General features: G+C 49.2%; 1 protein-coding gene across 3 annotated transcripts in view; it reads left to right on the top strand.

The window, feature by feature from the left end:
• The window catches only part of gramd1a (GRAM domain containing 1A), a 32,640-nt gene extending 11,726 nt beyond the window's left edge, over positions 1-20,914 (top strand). For all 3 annotated transcript variants that reach the window (XM_072393520.1, XM_072393519.1, XM_072393521.1), the window contains exons 5-19: positions 300-403; positions 509-604; positions 761-841; positions 4,252-4,370; positions 5,281-5,569; positions 5,890-6,043; positions 8,216-8,368; positions 8,865-8,986; positions 9,149-9,291; positions 12,467-12,570; positions 16,332-16,562; positions 17,410-17,494; positions 19,262-19,369; positions 19,464-19,584; positions 19,678-20,914. In XM_072393520.1, the coding sequence (XP_072249621.1) occupies positions 300-403; positions 509-604; positions 761-841; positions 4,252-4,370; positions 5,281-5,569; positions 5,890-6,043; positions 8,216-8,368; positions 8,865-8,986; positions 9,149-9,291; positions 12,467-12,570; positions 16,332-16,562; positions 17,410-17,494; positions 19,262-19,369; positions 19,464-19,584; positions 19,678-19,779 (2,012 nt within the window). In that variant the 3' untranslated portion in view covers positions 19,780-20,914. The remainder of the gene's footprint in view (positions 1-299; positions 404-508; positions 605-760; positions 842-4,251; positions 4,371-5,280; positions 5,570-5,889; positions 6,044-8,215; positions 8,369-8,864; positions 8,987-9,148; positions 9,292-12,466; positions 12,571-16,331; positions 16,563-17,409; positions 17,495-19,261; positions 19,370-19,463; positions 19,585-19,677) is intronic.
• Positions 20,915-22,303: the final 1,389 nt, after the last annotated feature.

Raw genomic sequence — 22,303 nt, 5'->3', positions numbered from 1 at the left:
GAGTTTGCTGCTGATAGTTTTGTGCAACATGGCAGGATATTTATCAGATTTTGACAACGTGGACGACGACTTTGAGTAAGATGGACGTTCTTACCGGAGTGAATGAGCTGTGCTGCAGCCATGCGATGCAGCCTCTAAATAAGACATTATCTGTCCGACGTATTTTATGCCAGAAATAAGGTCTGGGTTTGAAAATACGGGCGTTCCCCTTTAAATGAAGCCTGAATTGTTGAGCGGACTCCAGATACGAGCAGGTGTCAGTCAGCTGATGTGGTTTCTTTTCCTCTTTCTTTGCTCAGACTACTCCTGCGCTCTGCAGAAGGACATACTGCTGCAGGGGCGCCTCTATCTGTCGGAGAACTGGCTCTGTTTCTACAGCAACATCTTCCGCTGGGAAACCACTGTAGGTCACACACACTGCGTGCACGTTCACATGCACGCAGCCAAATACACGCATGCTTAATGTCGCACCTGAAGTCACCCGGTTATGCACGCCTCCTCTGTGCAGATCACTATCCTGCTGAAAGACGTGACGTCTATGACCAAGGAGAAGACTGCCAAGCTCATCCCAAACGCCATCCAGATCAGCACTGACAATGAGAAGGTATTTCTGAACACTGCTCACTTCATATGGTCCTTTTCTGCTGGTGAGTCAGTACAGAATGAGCTGCACAGATGATGACAAAGCAGAGCAAATGTCTCCCAAAGTGAATGCACGCTGACACCTATTCTTCCTCCTCCTTTTATCCCCCTTCCTTAGCATTTCTTCACATCGTTCGGAGCGAGGGATCGCAGCTTCATGATGATTTTCCGTCTGTGGCAGAACGCCTTGTTGGACAAGGTACCTCTCCCACACTCTGATTCAGCCTGCAGTTAAAACCTCAAAATGTTTCTGTTTCTGTATTTATCAGAGGCTTTTATCCAAAGCGACTTACAAATGAAGATATAACAGCTTTATAAAAAGCTAACAATAAGCTAACAAAAAGCTAACAATAAGCTACATAGAAGGAACCCAGGAGTCCGACTCTGTCAGAGGGGACAGAGTAGAGATAGGGTGCAGGCATAGAAGAAAGAGCAGAAAGATAAAGTGCAGAGATAGAGGGGGGAGGGAAGTACAAGGTAAGTGCTGGGATAGGACATGCTCTCTAAGAGCTGGGTTTTCAGGAGCTTCTTGAAGATAGACAGGGACGCCCCTGTTCTGGTAGCGCTCGGTAGGTCATTCCACCATCGTGGGACGACACATGAACAGAGTTTGGATTGTCTTAGGCGTGGTGTAGGAGCTGCTAGACGACAATCCTGGGACCAACGGAGGGACCCAGTTGGGACAGAAGCCTTTGCAAGAGCATTCAAGTAGATGGAGCCGTTCCATTAAGCTCTTTGTAGCTAACATCAGGGACTTGGATCTGATGCTAAGGGCAGCCAGAGGAGCTCAATGAACAGAGGGGGGACGTGTTCTTTTAGGCTGATCCAAGACCAGACGCACCGCCGCGTTCTGGACCATCTGCAGAGGTTTCACAGGCTGGAGACCAGTTAGGAGACCAGTTAGGAGACCAGTTAGGAAACCAGTTAGGAGACCAGTTAGGAGACCGGTTAGGAAACCAGTTAGGAGACCAGTTAGGAAACCAGTTAGGAGACCAGTTAGGAGACCAGTTAGGAGAGCAGTTAGGAAAGCAGTTAGGAGAGCAGTTAGGAAAGCAGTTAGGAGACCAGTTAGGAGACCAGTTAGGAGACCAGTTAGGAGACCAGTTAGGAGACCAGTTAGGAAACCAGTTAGGAGACCAGTTAGGAGACCAGTTAGGAAACCAGTTAGGAGACCAGTTAGGAGACCAGTTAGGAAGCCAGTTAGGAGACCAGTTAGGAGAGCAGTTAGGAGAGCAGTTAGGAAACCAGTTAGGAGACCAGTTAGGAGACCAGTTAGGAGACCAGTTAGGAAACCAGTTAGGAGACCAGTTAGGAGACCAGTTAGGAAACCAGTTAGGAGACCAGTTAGGAGACCAGTTAGGAAGCCAGTTAGGAGACCAGTTAGGAGACCAGTTAGGACACCAGTTAGGAGACCAGTTAGGAAACCAGTTAGGAGAGCAGTTAGGAAAGCAGTTAGGAGACCAGTTAGGAGACCAGTTAGGAGACCAGTTAGGAGACCAGTTAGGAGACCAGTTAGGAAACCAGTTAGGAGAGCAGTTAGGAGACCAGTTAGGAGACCAGTTAGGAAACCAGTTAGGAGACCAGTTAGGAGACCAGTTAGGAGACCAGTTAGGAGACCAATTAGGAAACCAGTTAGGAGACCAGTTAGGAAACCAGTTAGGAGACCAGTTAGGAGAGCAGTTAGGAAAGCAGTTAGGAAACCAGTTAGGAGACCAGTTAGGAAACCAGTTAGGAAACCAGTTAGGAAACCAGTTAGGAAACCAGTTAGGAGAGCAGTTAGGAAACCAGTTAGGAGACCAGTTAGGAGACCAGTTAGGAGACCAGTTAGGAGAGCGTGCACCAGGAGCTGGGGGGCATGTTGGATCAGGTATGATCACCGTTATTTCCCCCGTTTGCATCCAGACAGAAACGCAGCTCAGTGTTTCAGCCCTAACGGCTGTCCGAGCAGGAAGTAGTCGCTTTCAGGAACGATCTTCCACTGTCTTTAACTGTCTTAATGTCTGTGGTCAGAGTTTAGAAACACAAGGCATCTGTGTTTCCAAGTGCAGGCCTAGAAACAGACAAGGTGCAAACAGGTTAACTGACTGGTTACAGGCTGCAAAATGAGAGGAGCAGCTGAAAATAAACCATAATGGGAACTCCAGAGGAAGATGGTGGAATCCACAATACAACTAGACCCACAACGATGGTGGCAGCTTATACTGTAACGTCATTTCTGGACTGATTTGATTAATAAAAAGCTATTTAAACAATCAAAATCACATCCTCTGCTCCGTGCTTCACACTTTGGGCACATTATCATCCTTATGTGAACTAAAGCAGATGATGAGTTGGAAAGATGTCGCCTGACTTATTGAATCATCTGTTGACGTCATATCAGGCTGAAAATGACCCATAAAAAGCATCAAATTACCTGCGACACACAGCAAATCTGAGGCGATGCTTTGAAAAGCCTCAAAAAGAAAAGTGAATCAGACGCATCTTTATTAACTGGTTCCAAGTGAATAACCGTAAAGGTTATTGCTCATGGTTTTAATTCAGTAGAAGAAGTAGTTGTTTCCATTCACCTTTCTTCTTCTCTTCTTCTGAATGTGAATGAAAGACAGCAGTGAGAAGCCAGCCGAGCTCTTTGACTGATGGGATGTTTGAGCTCTAATCTTTTCTGATGTCCTCTAATTGTTGCAGCTGTCATCAAATTGAACATTTTCCACTTTAAGTTCATCCAAAAACTCGAGTGTGAATTGTTCCTGTTTGGATTTGGCAGAGTAGATGCTTCTGTGTTTATTTGATCATTTTTTTTAAATAACCCACCCTCAGCAGTTTGCAGATGTGGGACATTAACTGGAGCTGCTCTGGGATCAGTTTTAACAGAAGTAAAAGCCGATTTGAGTTAACAAGGACACTTTTTTTTTGTTTTAATAATATTTTTATTACTTTTTCTGACATGAACACAGACAACAAACAACATGGCCACAAAAACAAATCTCTGACTACTTGTGTGTTATACACAGTACAATACAAAAAAAACCCAAAAAAAACATCTCCTTATATAAATAAGCTGTGAGAGGATGTGGGAACAAAGTATATATACATACAGATATATACACCATCACACAAATACATAAGGAAACGCTCAGTCCAGTTACCATTGAGCAAAATATATATGAGCAAAGAAAGAAGAGTAATAAAGAAAATAACTGTTAATTTAGAGAGAAAAGGCTATTTTTATTTTTTTTAAATGAGAATGAATAGATTAAAAACAAATGAGTAGATTAATGTCCAACCTTATGATCCAAAAACATCAGTTAGCCAGTTCCCCTCATTGCCATCTAACATCCCTTTCAATACAATGGTATGAGGACACTTTTTGTAATTTGTCTTTGGTTCTGACAGTCGGCTTCAGTAACTTGTGCTAGATTTGTAATTTCTGTGGTTTTATTAAGATGTGCAGGTTGGTGTTCGCTGCATTTCATCCTGCTTACGGTGCGGCGTGTCGCTCAGGCGCCTTGATGACCAATAACAAGTCTCTGCTGTGCCTCTGCCTCTGAAACTAAACAGGAACATGAGTCTGGATCTGAGCTGGTCTCAGTGAATCCTGTCTGTTTTCAGGCCCTGTCCCCCAAAGAGCTGTGGCACATCGTGCACCAGTGTTACGGCACAGAGCTGGGCCTCACCAGTGAAGACGACGATTATGTCTCCCCCACCTCCGAACACATGAACGGACTGCTGTGAGTGTTTCTGACGCCTCCATTGACTTTATGAAACAAGTTATTTCCTTTTAGGTGCACCCTTTGCAGACTCCCCCACCATCGTCTGGAGGCTGAAGCTTTCACACTGAGTCTGTTTGTGCGGGTGTCTTTCACTCAGAAGTTGTAGATGTATGGATTTGTGTTTTAGTGACAGACTGCATTACCGGGGGCTCACACCAAAAGCGCCGCCTCTGCTGCCAGAAGCAGCCAGAGAGGCCGAAGGGGCCAAAGGGGCGGGGCTTTCAGATAGCTGACATGTTTAATAATCCACCTATTCATCGGTTCCTTTCTCCTCCATGGATTTTACTCTCGCTCTGCCCTTTTCCGCCTTTTTTCCACCTGTGGAATCCAGATAAAGTTGAGCCTCTCTCAACTTTCGAAGCTCAGGACGCCTGTTTACATTGAAAATGAATGGCATCTGGCATCTGGATGCTGGCCGCTGGCATCTGGAAGCTGGCAGCTGGCACCTGGAAGCTGGCAGCTGGCATCTGGCAGCTGGCATCTGGAAGCTGGCCGCTGGCAGCTGGCATCTGGAAGCTGGCCGCTGGCAGCTGGCATCTGGCAGCTGGCCGCTGGCATCTGGAAGCTGGCCGCTGGCATCTGGAAGCTGGCCGCTGGCATCTGGAAGTTAGCAGCTGGCATCTGAAAGTTAGCAGCTGGCATCTGGAAGTTAGCATCTGGAAGCTGGCAGCTGGCCGCTGGCATCTGGAAGTTAGCATCTGGCAGCTGGCATCTGGCAGCTGGCATCTGGCAGCTGCCAGATGCCAGCTGCTCAAGATGCTTTTGGTGTGAGCGCCCGGTTAGAATGACATTAAACGTCTGCCTCCTGAATGCTCCTTGTCCATGTCTCTTTGTCTAACTCTTGGTTCCTTCTCTGCGCCCCCCCCAGGCCTGGAGATGAGTCGGTGTCGGTCACAGATCTGCTCGATCTGAGCTCGGTTTCGGTTCCCTCCACCGGCAGCTCTCTCCCTCTCCTGGTGCCCTGCGGTTTAGTCAGTCCCTCCTCAGCCACAAGCCTCGGTGGGACTCCTCCCCCCTCCTCCACTTCCTGTTTTCCCGTGGAGGTGCCTTCCTCATCGGGACGCAGACTCAGCTCCGAGCCTCTGGAGCCCAGCCCACCCAGCTCACTGTCGTCCACCACTCCCACCAACACCACAGCCTCTGCCGCTGCTTCCTTTGTGAGTGCAACTGCAGTGAAAATGTTCACACTTCCATAGCTATACTCACTAATTCATCTTTTACTGCAAATGTCATCCTAAATTTTGAAGATAACTGGCTAGAACCGGATGTGAGATCTCAGACAGACAGAGCACCAGCTGAAGTGAGTCGGTAGAGAGCTGTGTAGACTGCTGGTGTCAGATTGATTTCACGGTGGTGTCTGCTCAAGTCCCATCAACACGAGGTCGGCCTCGCTCAGGCCTCGGCTCTCATGTCATATAACGATGGGGTGATTTCCTTACAAACCTCTGGGTATCTGTCCTTTTCCCTCCTCTATCAGAATCTGGAGGAAGGAGGAGACAGCCTGTCTGACTCAGCCAATCTCATGCTGCCCCTGCCAAGCACCAGTCAAGGAAACCTCTCCTCATTGGACATCGCCAATAATGAAGAGCTGCCCACCGACCCCAGCAACTCATCTGACACACAAGAGGACAGTAAGTATCTGTGTGATCAGAGCCCAGCAGATGGGATTTAAATGCTGGACTTTATTAATGGAGCTCCCTGAGAAGGAGACGCTGACTCTCATTCTTTATCCGTCTGCGTGTCGTTTCCAACTCTCCTCGATTTAATGACCTCGTTAAAAGTTTCTCTTTCTCCTGTACAGCTCCTCTTTGCATCCTCACTTCCACTTTCTTCTGTTTCCAAAGTAAATGTGTGGAACCTTCTTAGAATGTTAAGGTTTTTGGAGTAAATTTGGCCTTTTGAGCACATTAAAGAATCCCTTTGGACTGATGATTCACCATAAATGACCTTCAGAGGCTTCCCTCCACCACGCTTTCCCTCTGGGTTTGTCAGCAGCAAACTGAGCTGCACTTGCTTTTAACTCCTCATCAGCGTCACCTTTATTTATCAAAAAGAAACCATCCTTACTGATAGCGACATGTTGGACTACATTTAGTGGAAAAATGCGGCCTGAACTGCAGACTAGAGGGCTGCATTGGGATTGGATCCCGCCGGGCCCCACGGGCCCCAACTCAAATCCCGCGGGAGAGGGCGGCTAAACAAAAAAACACTGCGGGATCAGGATGTAGCCTAGCAACAGGATGTCAATAAATGATGTGGAAAGGAGGCTCAAAGAAGGTCTTTACAGCACAAAGACAAAGCAAGTAAAGTCTGACACCAAATCGATGTATTTCTTTTATTGTGCGGGCATAGATTCTCAAAGTTTTGCAGGAGTGTAACAAACGGTGCGGGCGGGATGAAGAAAATAGTCCCACGCAGGCTCTACTGCAGACGTTAATAAGCTTTTCCTGTCTCTTTTCCCTCTGCACAGTACAGCTGCCCTCAGCTAAAACCTTTTATTGATCGACCAGCAATCATAAAGATCCAAAATAGTCAAAATCTGCTGCTCAGCCCTCCTCTCGCCTCTAAATACGAGCATGAATACGGGTTACGCTGTCTGCAGTTAGATTCATCGCCTCTGGGACTTCTTTAAAGCTGGTTTTAACAATGAAAATAGAAATAAAAACCCTCGCTGCTTCACTGCTGCTCAGTGAGGAAATGTGGACACTCTGCTCCTTCTAATGATAACAAATGAAAATCTGAGTATAGGGAAACAAGTTTGTGGCAAAATAAAGAGGAAATGCCAGAAGGAAGACGTGCACATCCAACAGTCCAGTGGAGTGGGTTCAGAGGAAAACCAGGGAAGGTTTTAATTAGATTGGAGTCTTTAATTAATGTCACGTGTGGCATTGAGTTTAAATAAGTTAAAAGTTTAAATAAAACACCAGTATTTATCACCGCTGACCAGATTAATCATCTTGGTTCACATCCCTCCTGCTGACTCCAACAGACGACCACAGGAAAAGGAAAAGTCTCATTAAATACTGAGATACAAAGTCAGCGAGGCTCATGCCCTCCTGATGAGAATAATCCCATAATAACAGATGCAAGTCGGCAAAGAAACAGTCCCTCTTTGGCTCCAGAAAGCCAGAGAACAAGATGTTGGTGTTCAGTTTGATTCGCAGAGGAGGCTTGTTCCCAGCTCTCTGTTCTCAGTAGAAGAGGCAGCAGCTCCACCCTGGAGGATAACCTGGGCATAATCAGAGGTGTCTGTGGGGAGCTGGCCGGGCAGCTGCCTGCACCTGTAGCCCCTGCTGAACATGCCTGTGTAACCGGTTAGCTTCTAGTGTTTTTATGGACATGAACAGGCCCAGACCAGGATATCTTTCTCCTTTTATTCTGACGAAAGGTGTAAAAAAACAACAAAATCCTGTGGTTAATCGTGATCAACTACAAATTAAATGACTCATAAATATGTTAGCGCACTAGCAAGTTAAGAGGCTAAAACTCTGACATTTCTGTGACCACAGTGTCGCTTTCCTCTTAACTCAAGGAGTACAACAGCAAAAAAGGCAAAAGATTAAGACACATATATAGGAGGGACCCTCAAAAGTGAACGTTGAGGTACAGAAACTGAGTCTCAAACGTTCCACATGTTGACTCAGGAGGTCAGACATGTCGGCTAATAACTATTTACACAGATTTTGCTGTATAATTGACTCTGTTACACCTGGAAAATCTCAGCGCTTCAGTATTTTTGTGCAAGTTTCAAACTGATGACGAAAACACAAAGAGGAAAATAAATTCTTGTGCTTTCTTTGAAGCTTCAGGTGAGGTGGAATCGTTCTGTGCCGACCTCAGCGGGCGGCTCAACATCAACGCCGTGGTCCGCATGAGCGTGGACAAGCTGCACGACCTCCTCTTCTCTGCAGACACTCACTTCATCCAGCACCTCTTCTCCATGAGACACTTCACTGGTGGGTTTGCTTCCACGCTCTGGGACGTGAACGGGGTTTGTTTCTTTTTGCTGGTTAGCGCTGAACCCGGGTTTCAGAGCTCTCTGTGAGCTCCTGAGGATGTGTTCCTGCTTCGGAGCTGCTTGAAGCAGCCTGTGCAGAACTTGTATGAACTTGTTTCATGGGGTGAAGAGAAAGGGAGCGAGTTTTTCCTGTTGAGACGGTGACAGTTGGATTGTTTTTGTTTGCAGCTCAGCGGATTGTTCAGGCTGCTTTATTCTGAAGTTTGATGGTGAATCATCATTACTCATTTACCGGAGCGTTTATCTGTTGTAAGAAAACTGTTCTGTCTGTGTCCAGGTGTCCTTTTCATTCAGGATTGCATATTTATGCTCCCTTTTTCCCACCCTAAATCTCATTCTCGATCCTTTTCATTGATAAATCTCCCGGGTCCCTGCAGCATTTGTCCTCTCTTAACGCACCCGTCTTCCTCGTGTCTTTCCTCGCTCCTCCGCAGACCTGTCAGTGGGTGAATGGCAGCAGGACAGCAGCTGTGGGAACACCAGCCGTGTGCTGAGCTACACCATCGCCCTCAACAACCCCCTCGGCCCTAAGACCGCCCCTGTGGTGGAGACGCAGGTCAGTCCTTCACAGACGGGCCTTTTTCAGTTTCTGAAACTCCATTTTCCTGCATTTTATACTTTTGCATTCTTCATATGTGGCACAAAGTCTCTGCTGAGAAAGGTTGGTCTCTAACTAACTACGTTAACGATCCTCTTCCACGTGACTTCCTGCCAACAGACGCTGCATAAAAGCTGCTCCCGTGGCGAGTGCTACGTGGTGGACTCAGAGGTCATCACCTCAGGCATCCCCTACCAGGACTACTTCTACACCGTCCACAGATACTGCCTCACCTCCATCAACAAACACAAGAGCCGGCTCAGGTGGGTTTGTTGTCCCATGCTGGGGTAACCTGTGTCAGAACTGTTGATTATTCCATAAATGAATCCAGTAATCGGATAATAATAATAAAAAACATTTAAAGAGAACAAAACAGCAAACAAGCCGACTGATTTCCATTAAAATGCTAACGTGAAGCGTTCCCTTGGCTGCTTTCTGCTGAGATGCTGCAGCTTTGAGGTTGTGCTATCGTGCTAAGCTAACTGCCTTTTACAATGGACTCACTGTTCAGATTTTCTCTTTTCTTTTCTCTGAAATGCTCCCAAACTTTAGGCATTTTTCCTCTGATTTTTGCTCCTCGTTGTTGCCTCCATCAAACCGAGCTGCTACAAACGTGCGCACGTTGTGCGACAGTAACAACCGTCCGTGTGAAACAAGGCGACTGCTGAGCAGAACATGTTGCTGGGAGTTAAACGAAGCCTCGAAGCAGATCGTTTGTTTTTATAATCGAGTAACTCGATGAATGGTTTCAGCCGGAGTCGGAGGGATCTTCTCCATTTCTTTCTCACCCTCTGACCGTCTCCGTTTTCAGTTTCCTTCACATTTATCAGATGTAAATAAGAAAAGCTTAATGGAATTGGTCAAAAATAAGAGGGTTTTTTTGTGAGTTACAGAAACAGTAACTCACGGAACTGACCAGCATCTTCCAGATGCTTCCACACATTAAAGTAGTTCCTGAGGAAATGCTTTCTTTCTTCTTTGACATTTAGTTTGAAACCTTCTTCTTCTATTGCAACGCGGCCTGTTCCGTCCCTCTGGTGACACGACACGGTTTTGTTCGCTTCAAACCATCAAAGGAAACGTGTCTGACTCACATTTCTGTTCCTAAAAAGATCCTAAAAAGCTCCTAAAAAGATCCCTTTGGATGGAGAAAACCCGACGAATCAGAACTTGTGGTGTTAAAGCTCTCAGGTCCTCAGTGAAAACCCAAGGATGCTTTAGACCAGGACTAAATACCCAACCACTGAGAGGGAGGCAGAGCTGCGTTAATGCTGTAAATCAAGTCCCTTTTATCGGTTTTATCTCCAGAATAATCCACATTACTGTACAGAGAGCGCTGCGTGAAACATATCAGAGGTGGAAGGATGTTGAAGCTCATTAAACAGTTAATGTTATAAAGAACTCTGACTGGCTTCTTCCTCTGTAATGCGCTTACTGTAACGAGTCTGGTTGCTATCGTTGACCTCATCTCTGTCTGCAGCGTTAAAGAAACCTGGAGGATGAGCGTTGTTGCTTATTTCTTTAATAACGCCATCATATGTCGGCTGAGGACGCTTCAGATGTGGCGCCCACACAGTCGGCTGGTGTCAGATTAACGGAGAGCAGCGCATGTCTGAGACTGTTACATTTTAGTAGCATTAGTGATGCACAAATTTAAATGATAAAAGTCCTTTTATGACATCAAAACGTGGTCATGTGACCCTAGCCTGCAGGCTCCTGATACCTGAGGGCATCGGGAGAAATGTTCCAGCAGCGAACACATCCGAGCTCTAACATTCACCTTCTTCTTCCTCAGAAATGAATGAATTTCCACCTCTGAACACCGTGTTTGCTGAAGCATGACACCTGTGGCACAGGTTCAAGCAGATTCCTCGACTCTTTGACTGTTTGTACTCCGATAACGGCGCGGCTCCTGATTAGATAACAGAGCCAGAGGAGAGCCAGCACATGCGTTCAGCTAATGATTTTCACTGAGCTCGCTGAGGAGCTGCAGGCAGAGCACAGAACTCCTCATCTTTAGCGTTTGACTTCAGTCAGTTTGCAGTAAAGTAAAGGATGCAGACTGTAGTTAGATGCTTGGTACAGTGACACATGACGGTCCAAACGTGCTGCGTTTAACAACAGGTCTGAATGTCAGCGTCTCAGGATTAAAGAGTGCGGCTGTTTGGCAGCGATGAACATTCACAGAAGAAGAAGAAAGGGCTCCGTCATCTCAGAGGACTGTTATGCAGCGTGGCCTCAGCTCATGATTAATATGAGTAAGAGCTGTGACCGTGCTGCTAATTGAACTCATTTCAGAGCATTCTGGGGAAGGGAATTCGCTTAAAGGTCAAACCTGGAATGACTTTTCATATTTTGTTGCATTTTTCCCACTGAAGGCGTCTTTGTTTCCATTCCTTTCCACTCACAGACGGTTAGGTTTGCTTTAAAGTCTCTGACAGTACTGTGCATCCATGCTGTCAAAGCTTTCTGCTTTGGGCTCCCTGATTCAAGCTCCTGCCTGTTGAAAGGCAGAAGTTTAGCTAACATCAGGGCTGATAAAGCGGCTTTGGAGCCGTCAGATTGGGTGAACATGCTTTTAGCTAACATCAGGGCTGATAAAGCGGCTTTGGAGCCGTCAGATTGGGTGAACATGCTTTTTGCTAACATCAGGGCTGATAAAGCGGCTTTGGAGCCGTCAGATTGGGTGAACATGCTTTTTGCTAACATCAGGGCTGATAAAGCGGCTTTGGAGCCGTCAGATTGGGTGAACATGCTTTTAGCTAACATCAGGGCTGATAAAGCGGCTTTGGAGCCGTCAGATTGGGTGAACATGCTTTTTGCTAACATCAGGGCTGATAAAGCGGCTTTGGAGCCGTCAGATTGGGTGAACATGCTTTTAGCTAACATCAGGGCTGATAAAGCGGCTTTGGAGCCGTCAGATTGGGTGAACATGCTTTTTGCTAACATCAGGGCTGATAAAGCGGCTTTGGAGCCGTCAGATTGGGTGAACATGCTTTTAGCTAACATCAGGGCTGATAAAGCGGCTTTGGAGCCGTCAGATTGGGTGAACATGCTTTTTGCTAACATCAGGGCTGATAAAGCGGCTTTGGAGCCGTCGGATTGGGTGAACATGCTTTTAGCTAACATCAGGGCTGATAAAGCGGCTTTGGAGCCGTCAGATTGGGTGAACATGCTTTTAGCTAACATCAGGGCTGATAAAGCGGCTTTGGAGCCGTCAGATTGGGTGAACATGCTTTTAGCTAACATCAGGGCTGATAAAGCGGCTTTGGAGCCGTCAGATTGGGTGAACATGCTTTTAGCTAACATCAGGGCTGATAAAGCGGCTTTGGAGCCGTCAGATTGGGTGAACATGCTTTTAGCTAACATCAGGGCTGATAAAGCGGCTTTGGAGCCGTCAGATTGGGTGAACATGCTTTTTGCTTCTTCTCTGTGCAGAGTTTCCTCAGACATCTGCTACAGGAAGCAGCCGTGGAGCCTGGTCAAAGCACTGATAGAAAAGAACACATGGAGCGGCATCGAAGAGTACTACAGACACATGGGTGAGTCGCATGGTGGCCTGTTCCAGCGCAACATACTGAGCTATTCGGCCTGGTTTAGCTTCCATAGCTTCCCTAAAGCCAGAAATCAGCCGCGCTTTATGTAAGAACCAGACATGAGCAGCCATAACATCTCTTTGTTAGGATTGTGTGTGAAACAGGTTCTTCAACAGGTTAAATCCACCATGAAAGAGTTATTTAACACTTCCTCTGGTTCCTCAGGTGTGTTCCAGGTGTGTGTGGTTCCTCAGGTGTGTTCCAGGTGTGTGTGGATCCTCAGGTGTGTGTGGATCCTCAGGTGTGTGTGGTTCCTCAGGTGTGTTCCAGGTGTGTGTGGATCCTCAGGTGTGTGTGGATCCTCAGGTGTGTGTGGATCCTCAGGTGTGTGTGGTTCCTCAGGTGTGTTCCAGGTGTGTGTGGTTCCTCAGGTGTGTTCCAGGTGTGTGTGGTTCCTCAGGTGTGTGTGGTTCCTCAGGTGTGTTCCAGGTGTGTGTGGTTCCTCAGGTGTGTGTGGTTCCTCAGGTGTGTTCCAGGTGTGTGTGGATCCTCAGGTGTGTGTGGATCCTCAGGTGTGTGTGGTTCCTCAGGTGTGTTCCAGGTGTGTGTGGTTCCTCAGGTGTGTGTGGTTCCTCAGGTGTGTTCCAGGTGTGTGTGGTTCCTCAGGTGTGTGTGGTTCCTCAGGTGTGTTCCAGGTGTGTGTGGTTCCTCAGATGTGTTCCAGGTGTGTGTGGTTCCTCAGGTGTGTGTGGTTCCTCAGGTGTGTTCCAGGTGTGTGTGGTTCCTCAGGTGTGTGTGGTTCCTCAGGTGTGTGTGGTTCCTCAGGTGTGTGTGTGGTTCCTCAGGTGTGTTCCAGGTGTGTGTGGTTCCTCAGGTGTGTGTGGTTCCTCAGGTGTGTTCCAGGTGTGTGTGGTTCCTGTGGTGTGTGTGGTTCCTCAGGTGTGTTCCAGGTGTGTGTGGTTCCTCAGGTGTGTTCCAGGTGTGTGTGGTTCCTCAGGTGTGTGTGGTTCCTCAGGTGTGTTCCAGGTGTGTGTGGTTCCTGTGGTGTGTGTGGTTCCTCAGGTGTGTTCCAGGTGTGTGTGGTTCCTCAGGTGTGTTCCAGGTGTGTGTGGTTCCTCAGGTGTGTGTGTGGTTCCTCAGGTGTGTGTGGTTCCTCAGGTGTGTGTGTGGTTCCTCAGGTGTGTTCGAGGTGTGTGTGGTTCCTCAGGTGTGTGTGGTTCCTCAGGTGTGTGTGTGGTTCCTCAGGTGTGTTCCAGGTGTGTTGTGGTTCCTCAGGTGTGTTCCAGGTGTGTGTGGTTCCTCAGGTGTGTTCCAGGTGTGTGTGGTTCCTCAGGTGTGTGTGGTTCCTCAGGTGTGTTCCAGGTGTGTGTGGTTCCTCAAGTGTGTGTGGTTCCTCAGGTGTGTTCCAGGTGTGTGTGGTTCCTCAGGTGTGTGTGGTTCCTCAGGTGTGTGTGGTTCCTCAGGTGTGTGTGGTTCCTCAGGTGTGTTCCAGGTGTGTGTGGTTCCTCAGGTGTGTTCCAGGTGTGTGTGGTTCCTCAGGTGTGTGTGGTTCCTCAGGTGTGTGTGGTTCCTCAGGTGTGTGTGGTTCCTCAGGTGTGTGTGGTTCCTCAGGTGTGTGTGGTTCCTCAGGTGTATTCCAGGTGTGTGTGGATCCTCAGGTGTGTGTGGTTCCTCAGGTGTGTTCCAGGTGTGTGTGGTTCCTCAGGTGTGTGTGGTTCCTCAGATGTGTTCCAGGTGTGTGTGGTTCCTCAGGTGTGTGTGGTTCCTCAGGTGTGTTCCAGGTGTGTGTGGTTCCTCAGGTGTGTGTGGTTCCTCAGGTGTGTTCCAGGTGTGTGTGGTTCCTCAGGTGTGTGTGGTTCCTCAGGTGTGTTCCAGGTGTGTGTGGTTCCTCAGGTGTGTTCCAGGTGTGTGTGGTTCCTCAGGTGTGTTCCAGGTGTGTGTGGTTCCTCAGGTGTGTGTGGTTCCTCAGGTGTGTGTGTGGTTCCTCAGGTGTGTTCCAGGTGTGTGTGGTTCCTCAGGTGTGTTGTGGTTCCTCAGGTGTGTTCCAGGTGTGTGTGGTTCCTCAGGTGTGTTCCAGGTGTGTGTGGTTCCTCAGGTGTGTTCCAGGTGTGTGTGGTTCCTCAGGTGTGTGTGGTTCCTCAGGTGTGTTCCAGGTGTGTGTGGTTCCTCAGGTGTGTGTGGTTCCTCAGGTGTGTGTGGTTCCTCAGGTGTGTGTGGTTCCTCAGGTGTGTGTGGTTCCTCAGGTGTGTTCCAGGTGTGTGTGGTTCCTCAGGTGTGTGTGGTTCCTCAGGTGTGTTCCAGGTGTGTGTGGTTCCTCGGGTGTGTGTGGTTCCTCAGGTGTGTGTGGTTCCTCAGGTGTGTTCCAGGTGTGTGTGGTTCCTCAGGTGTGTTCCAGGTGTGTGTGGTTCCTCAGGTGTGTGTGGTTCCTCAGGTGTGTGTGGTTCCTCAGGTGTGTGTGGTTCCTCAGGTGTGTGTGGTTCCTCAGGTGTGTTCCAGGTGTGTGTGGTTCCTCAGGTGTGTGTGGTTCCTCAGGTGTGTGTGGTTCCTCAGGTGTGTGTGGATCCTCAGGTGTGTTCCAGGTGTGTGTGGTTCCTCAGGTGTGTGTGGTTCCTCAGGTGTGCGTGGTTCCTGTGGTGTGTGGTTCCTCAGGTGTGTGTGCTTCCTGTGGTGTGTGGTTCCTCAGGTGTGTGGTTCCTCAGGGATCAGACACCTCGGCTTGTTTCTGAAGCTGTTATGAGGCTGAAAACCAGAACAAACCATCAGAGACGTGAGTCAAACCTCAGGATCACCAGCATCAGCTGTCTGGAACATCCTGAAGAAGAAAGAATGCTCTGGTAGGCCGAGGAAGACAGAAGAACCCTCAAAGGCCCGTCCAACGGATCAGAACCATCTGCAGGAGGCAGGTGTGTCTCTGTCAGAGACGACTGTCCACAGAAGACTTCATGAGCAGAAGCACAGAGGCTACACTGCTACATGCTAACCGCTAGTTAGCCACTGCTACATGCTAACCGCTAGTTAGCCACAGAAACAGGATGGACACGTCACAGTTTGCCAAAAAGTCCTTAAAGGAGTTGCAGAGTTCTGGAAAAAGGTGTTCTGGACAGACCGGACCAAGATGAACCTGCATCAGAGTGATGGCAGGAAGAAAGAGTGGAGACCAACAGGAACCAAGATCCACAGCATAGCAGCTGCTCTGCTGAACACGGTGGGGGGGGGTGATGGTGTGGGCATGTCTGGCTGCCACAGGTTCTGCTGCCACAGGTTCTGGCCGAGCCAGCCAGCTGGTTCAGATCCAGCTGAGCTTCTATCTGCTGAAGGAGAGACTTAAAGCTAGCAAACATGGCTGCTTTAATGGAGCCACCATCAGTCTGTCCCAAACGTGGGGATTTACTTTCCATGCAACTCATTTTTAGAAGGAACCTGAAGTCTTATTTCCATCTGTAGCTGCACTGAACTGCAGCAGGAAGGTGTTCAATGTCTTCAAATGTCTGCGTTTCTTCACCCAGTTAACCCCGAGACACATTTTAAATGTTTGTGGCTCTCTGAGCAGCTCACAGGATTTTCCATCCCGACTGTCTCAGCCGTCGTCGGGCGAGGAGAGGCGGGTCGCCAGGCCCCCCAGAGACAAACCGCCAGGCGCGCTCACGCCACAGGATTTCCTCTGTTTACTAAAACTTATTTCAGCTTCTCCTCAGATAAACCCTGAGATCAAAAAACCAAAAGAAGAGTTTTAAGTTGTTGTGTTTCATGGACTGTTCTGCACACAGAGAGCGAGGTGAGCAAGCTGGAGACGCTACTGCAGACTGAAGTGTGCGTCGTGACCACGGGCGAGGTGGTGGGAGCCGACGCCGCCAAGACCCCGCCGGCCCTGCGCCGCAGGAAACGCACCTGCTCCCGCCGGCAGGGAGAGAGGGAGAGGGACAAGGAGGGAGGAGGCGTGGGCCCCGGGGACCGAGGGGACCGAGGAGTCGGGGAGGAGAGGGGCCGCAGAGAAACCAGTAAGTCGTTGGAGGTACTCTGTCTGAGCAGTGCTGCCATCTGGTGGTTGGACTTAAAGCTGCAGCCAAAGTTTGCTGTTGTCCAAAAAGGTTCTGATGATGGTTCAGTCCGGTGCCAGAACCTGTTTTAAGATCATTCCTTCTAAAACACATCCGAACCATCTTCACACATTAGAGTTTGTGTCGTTTTCTCTGCACACTGACGTCTTAAAATGGCCGACACAACATTTGAGTTGGGCTCCATCACCGTGTCCCAGCCCCTCACATCAGGACCGGCGGTGGGTCCTGGGCCGGCTGTGGGTCCCGGACCGGCTGTGGGTCCCGGGCCGGCGGTGGGTCCTGGGCCGGCTGTGGGTCCCGGACCGGCTGTGGGTCCCGGACCGGCTGTGGGTCCCGGACCGGCTGTGGGTCCCGGACCGGCTGTGGGTCCAGGACCGGCTGTGGGTCCAGGACCGGCGGTGGGTCCCGGGCCTGCGGTGGGTCCTGGGCCAGCTGTGGGTCCCGGACCGGCTGTGGGTCCTGGACCGGCTGTGGGTGTTGGACCTGCTGTGGGTCCTGGGCCGGCGGTGGGTCCCGGACCTGCTGTGGGTCCCGGACCGGCTGTGGGTCCCGGACCGGCTGTGGGTCCCGGACCGGCTGTGGGCCCCCGGACCGGCTGTGGGCCCCGGACCGGCTGTGGGTCCCGGACCGGCGGTGGGTCCTGGGCTCTGTCGGCTGAACCGGAACCAGCTGGTTCTAAGTTGTTCTCTTAGGTCATTGGAACAGTGTCGAACGTTGTGCTTCTATGAGGAAAAACTAAAGCCATCTGAGGACGTCACGGAACACTTTTGTCTTGTTTTGTTTGCAGATGTTTCCTTCATGAAGCTGGGGGATCGCGCACGTGTTGGAGGACAAAACGGCATCTCCACCATCCTGCTCATCGTCAGCTTCATGTGAGTCTGTGTGTGTGGAAATCTCCGTGCATCCCTGTCCTCGGCTTCCCCTCCGGCTGTCGTTCCTGCATGTTTTACTGCTCCGTGGTCACATGACCCTCTGAGGTCACATGACCCTCTGCGGTCACATGACCCTCTGAGGTCACATGACCCTCTGCGGTCACATGACCCTCTGCGGTCACATGACCCTCTGAGGTCACATGACCCTCTGAGGTCATGACCCTCTGAGGTCACATGACCCTCTGAGGTCACATGACCCTCTGCGGTCACATGACCCTCAGAGGTCATGACCCTCAGGTCTGATTCACACAATGAGACCGGTTCATTTAGCTAGTATCGGCCCATAAAAGCATGCATGTGTGCTGTATGAAGTGACCCGATCAGACCCCCGATGTTCTGGTATCACTCCCTGCTGTCTTGGTTCTGTCCACCTCTGAATGTGCCCTCATTCTGACTCTTGGATGTCTGCATACTAACAGCCTCACGATGCCTCTCTTGCTATTTCTCTTTCCCCTCCTTCCTGCAATACTTCTTGTGCGTAGGATCTGTATCAGGTTCGTATGAGAGGCTTTGATTTTTCACCACTGCCTGCATAAATGTGACGGATGAACATGTTCTGCTGGGAAAAATCCACCATTTCGATCAGTTTAGGTGCCTCCATGTTGAAATCTGACGACCTGCTTCATGTGTCACTAGTTTAGCCTCAGAGAAGCAGAGGCAAATGTTTTCCAGAGAGCTCGGTGCACGGCGAGTTAAGAAAACGCTGCAAAAACTCACAAATGTAACCATGGAAACGGGCGGCAGGTCGCTGAGACTCGCTGCACGGACCAAAGATTTTAGAAGCAATTATATCTGAGTCGTGTGTTTTAAGAGGTCCGATCTTTGTGCTGATGAAGCAGTTTGTGAACCTTACTGGCAGGATTCAAACCAGGAACCTTCCCGCTGTGCTAACAATGCTAACCACCACGCCAGCTGTAGCGTCGAGGTTTAGTGATCCGAGTGGCAGGGACACATCCGAACTGAGAGCTGACCTGAAAGTATGTGAACCGCAGCCATAGGAGGAGCTGTTTCTGAAGCACAAAACAAAGGCTTGTTATCCACATTTATAAAGTCTGAGCAGCCATAATAATAAAAAACTGTTTTATAACACGACACATGTGTCATTTGGCCTCTGATAGGATTGTGTTCGACGTATCTAAAGCACATTAATCTGGAACAGATGACCAGTGGAGTACCTCAAGGGTCCATACTGGGACCATTACTGCCACTGGGATCCATGTTTAAAAAGCTACGATATTTCCTTCCAATTTTCTGCCAAAGGTGGTCAGATCTCATCCTGGCTTATCCTTATCTCGTCCCTTATCTTATCTCATCAGTAACACCTGAGTTTATCGCATCTTTCCTCGGCTCCAGACCCGGGGAAAGTCGCTGGCGCTTTTAGCGCTTCGAGCTCCGTGTCCGCGGGGGTAGATCATGCAGCGTCTCCTCAGTCCCGCGACCTTTTCCAAAGGTCAGAGCAAAGAGAACCGGAGGTCTTCTCGACGCCGGACCCTCAGTCTTTGTGAAACACTTCCTGTGGTCTGCATTTGTTGAGTTTTTGTATGTTTCTGAGCGGCGGTGCATTCGGCTCTCAGGGCGGAGTCAGAAACCTGCAGAAAAGCTGTAACCCTGATGGTGGATTGTTCCTGTAACACAGTCAGACTGCTCTCTGTTCAGCTCTTCGTGTTTTGTTGTGTGACGCCTCTTCTCTCCGTCTCCACCCGTCAGCCTGGTGGTGCTCGTGGCGCTCAACATGCTGCTGTTCTACAAGCTGTACGCTCTGGAAAGAGCGGCTCACACACTGGAGAAGTGGCACTCCTACTCCGTCACCGACAGGTAAACGGTCCTCGGGGGGAGCGGGCTGTCCCGCCCCTGTGGCAGCTGAGCTCTGATGAAGGCGGTTTGTTTCTCTTCTTCTTCTTCTCTGCAGCCCTTTGCCGCAGACGGCGGGGGAGTGGGCTCAGGTGCTGCACCTGCAGAGGCAGTTCCACCAGGCGCAGCTCAGTAAGTGGCAGCAGATCCTGCAGTCCTCCGTCACGCTGCTCGACCAGGTGTGTGCTCCCGTTCCAATGACACCTCACACACTGTCGCTGCTCTATGTAACCCTGACTGTCCCCCCCCCCACGCCCGTCTTCACCTCCCAGATGAAGCAGTCCCTGGAGAAACTCCACCGGAACATCGTGGTCCCAGAGGTGCAGCAGGACCCGTCAGCCGACACCCTCACAGAGTCCCTGACTGAAGCCTGAGCCTCGTGTCCTCTGGGCCCCCCCCGCCTCACCTCTGGATACACCCTGGTGGTCAGCTAGACCAGAACCCGGGGGCTCAGGATGCTCTTCCTCATTACCGGATCAAAAACCAGTCCTGAGCGGGTCACACCGGGGAACTACATTACCCACAACCCCCCTCTCCTGACTGACTTGAAATGGCGTCGGACGCCTTCAGGTCCAAGCAGCTCGAACTCTGTCAGACTGGAAGATTTCTGGACCACAGCAATAATCACTCTGCAGCAGGGAAACGGGCCACTGGTGGGCCCACCACACCTCCACCAATCATTTTCCAGAACCACTCCGACTCAGACCCGCTGCGATTCACCGGGACCGCGGCGTTCTCCTGGAAGTGACCCGGCCCGGACCCTCCCGGCTCGGACTGTCGGACCATCACAGTATTTATTTCTACTCTCCATCCAGCGCCCCGTCCTGCTCTGAAGAAGTCATGTGATGGCTGTTCTGTGCTCTGATTCGCTGTCGCGTTTTGGACCAATCGGAGCTCCACGAGGACGATCACCGCAATAATTAAAGATAGCGATTCTAGTACTTTTTGAATGTTTCAAGCAAAGTAGTAAATATTAATGAGAATAATAATATTTCATGGTGTGCGTGCGTTTCAAAGCGGTGAAAACAAACGGAACATTTCCAGCTGAGACGTGCGTCTCGTTACATTTTCACACCAGTGTTTCTGTTGATCTCATTCATGTTCGTATCCACCCCCCCCCCACACTTCAGGGTTCCCTGAGAGCCTCAGAACACAAGGACCAAGCAGAACTTTGCAGGCCCGAAGGAAGAAAAAGGGAAGCCATCGTGCAGTATTGTTTTTTACTTTCCATCGATCTGATTTGGTCTCCATGATGTAAAAAGCCTCGTCTCATCACTCCGCCCCGCTCTTCCTCCTCGTCCCGTTCGCCGTCTTTGTTCTTCCCTCCCGAGTGTCGCGGCTGCAGAAGCATGCGGGCCCTGCTGTGCATGGCCGGCCATGGATAACTAAAGGGTGTCATATTTATTTCGGGAGGGGGGGGGCATGGGGAGCAGAGATGAGAATGTACTGTAAAATTGTGATTGTACACAACATGGAGAGAATGAAAAGTTTAAAACGTGCAACAACTCCTCTTTGGCTCTGTTTGTTTGTCCTGAAGTTTTGGGGGAAATTCTGCTCATTGTGGCCAAAATATTCAATTTATATGTTTTCAGGTAGAAAAGATAATAAAAGTAGCAAAGCCTCCACACAGGCCTCATCTCTGAATATATTTCCATGAAAACAGGAAGCAGCTTTAAAGTGAATCTCTGGTCTGAGCTCCTTTATTCTCCAACACAGCCTGAACCCTCTGAGACCAGCTTTCTGTCATTTCTTTAAGGAGTCTTCAGGAATAGTTCTCCAGGCTTCTTGAAGGACATCCCAAAGCTCTTCTTTGGATGTGGGCTGCCTTTTGTTCCGTTCTCTGTCAGATGATCCCACACTGCTTCAATAATGTTGAGGTCCGGGCTCTGGGGAGGATTCATCCCTCCATAAGACCTGTTGCCACTGATTTTCAGTCCACTTCTTGTGTCATTTGGCACAGCTCAGCCTTTTCTCCCTGTTTCCCTTCCTTAAGAATGGCTTCTTGACAGCCACCCTTCCATGGAGACCATTTCTGATGAGGCTTGGGCCAACAGTAGATGGATCAGCTGAAGGTCCAGATGCATCTCTCAGGTCCTGTCAGGTCACAGCTGGATTTTTTCCTCTTTCTTAAGGACATCACTTTCAGATCCTGTTCATCTGCTGGAGATAGTTTTTTAGGCCTGACACTTCTTCTTTTGTCCTCCACTTGTCCAGTTTCCTCAAATGTTTTAAGGACACACTGCACACCATGCTGAGATATGCCAAGTTTTCAGCTAATAGCTCTTTGGGAATCACCTTGTTGCTGCAGAAATCCTATTTTCTGTCTGTCAAACTGTGTTTTCTTTGCTGTTTTTCATAGATGCAGCTAAAGAAATGGGAACAAATGATGTGTCTTTGTGACAAAGTGCCTAAAGATCCAGTTTAAAATGGCTTCTTTGCTAAGTTGTCTGTTCTGTGTCGACACAACACTGGTTCATCCCTTGAGTTAGGAGCCTTTTTTCTGCCTGAAGGGTTCAAAGGTCAGAGTTAAGTGGCTGAACAAAGAAAAAACATCAGGAACAAGGACTGAAGATGAGAAGTTCAGTTTTATTGGTTTATTTAAAAAAAAAACAATACTCCAAATATATTTAAAGAACAGGACCTGATAATCAAGCTGATCTCGGTCAACTTTACCTTTTTTTTATGATACAGTTTTTCATGCAGACGCCATTTTACATCCTGCTCTGCTCATTTCAAAGTGTGAACAACAGTTTTATCAGAGAGGAAACTGAGCATCCAAATCTTTTACAAACAGCCCAAAAGAGAAGTTAAGAAAAGAAAAGAAGCAGAAAAATCATCAAAACTGAGCCTCATGTGGACTCATAAGTGGTTGGATCTGTGAGCAGGAAACAAACATCA

This window comes from Leuresthes tenuis, unplaced genomic scaffold (genome assembly GCF_036924035.1).
Source record: "Leuresthes tenuis unplaced genomic scaffold, fLeuTen1.0.hap1 SCAF_10, whole genome shotgun sequence".
NCBI classification, from domain to species: Eukaryota; Metazoa; Chordata; class Actinopteri; order Atheriniformes; family Atherinopsidae; genus Leuresthes; species Leuresthes tenuis.
Note: the sequence above shows the minus strand (reverse complement) of the source record. Positions and strands in the feature narration are given on the sequence as shown.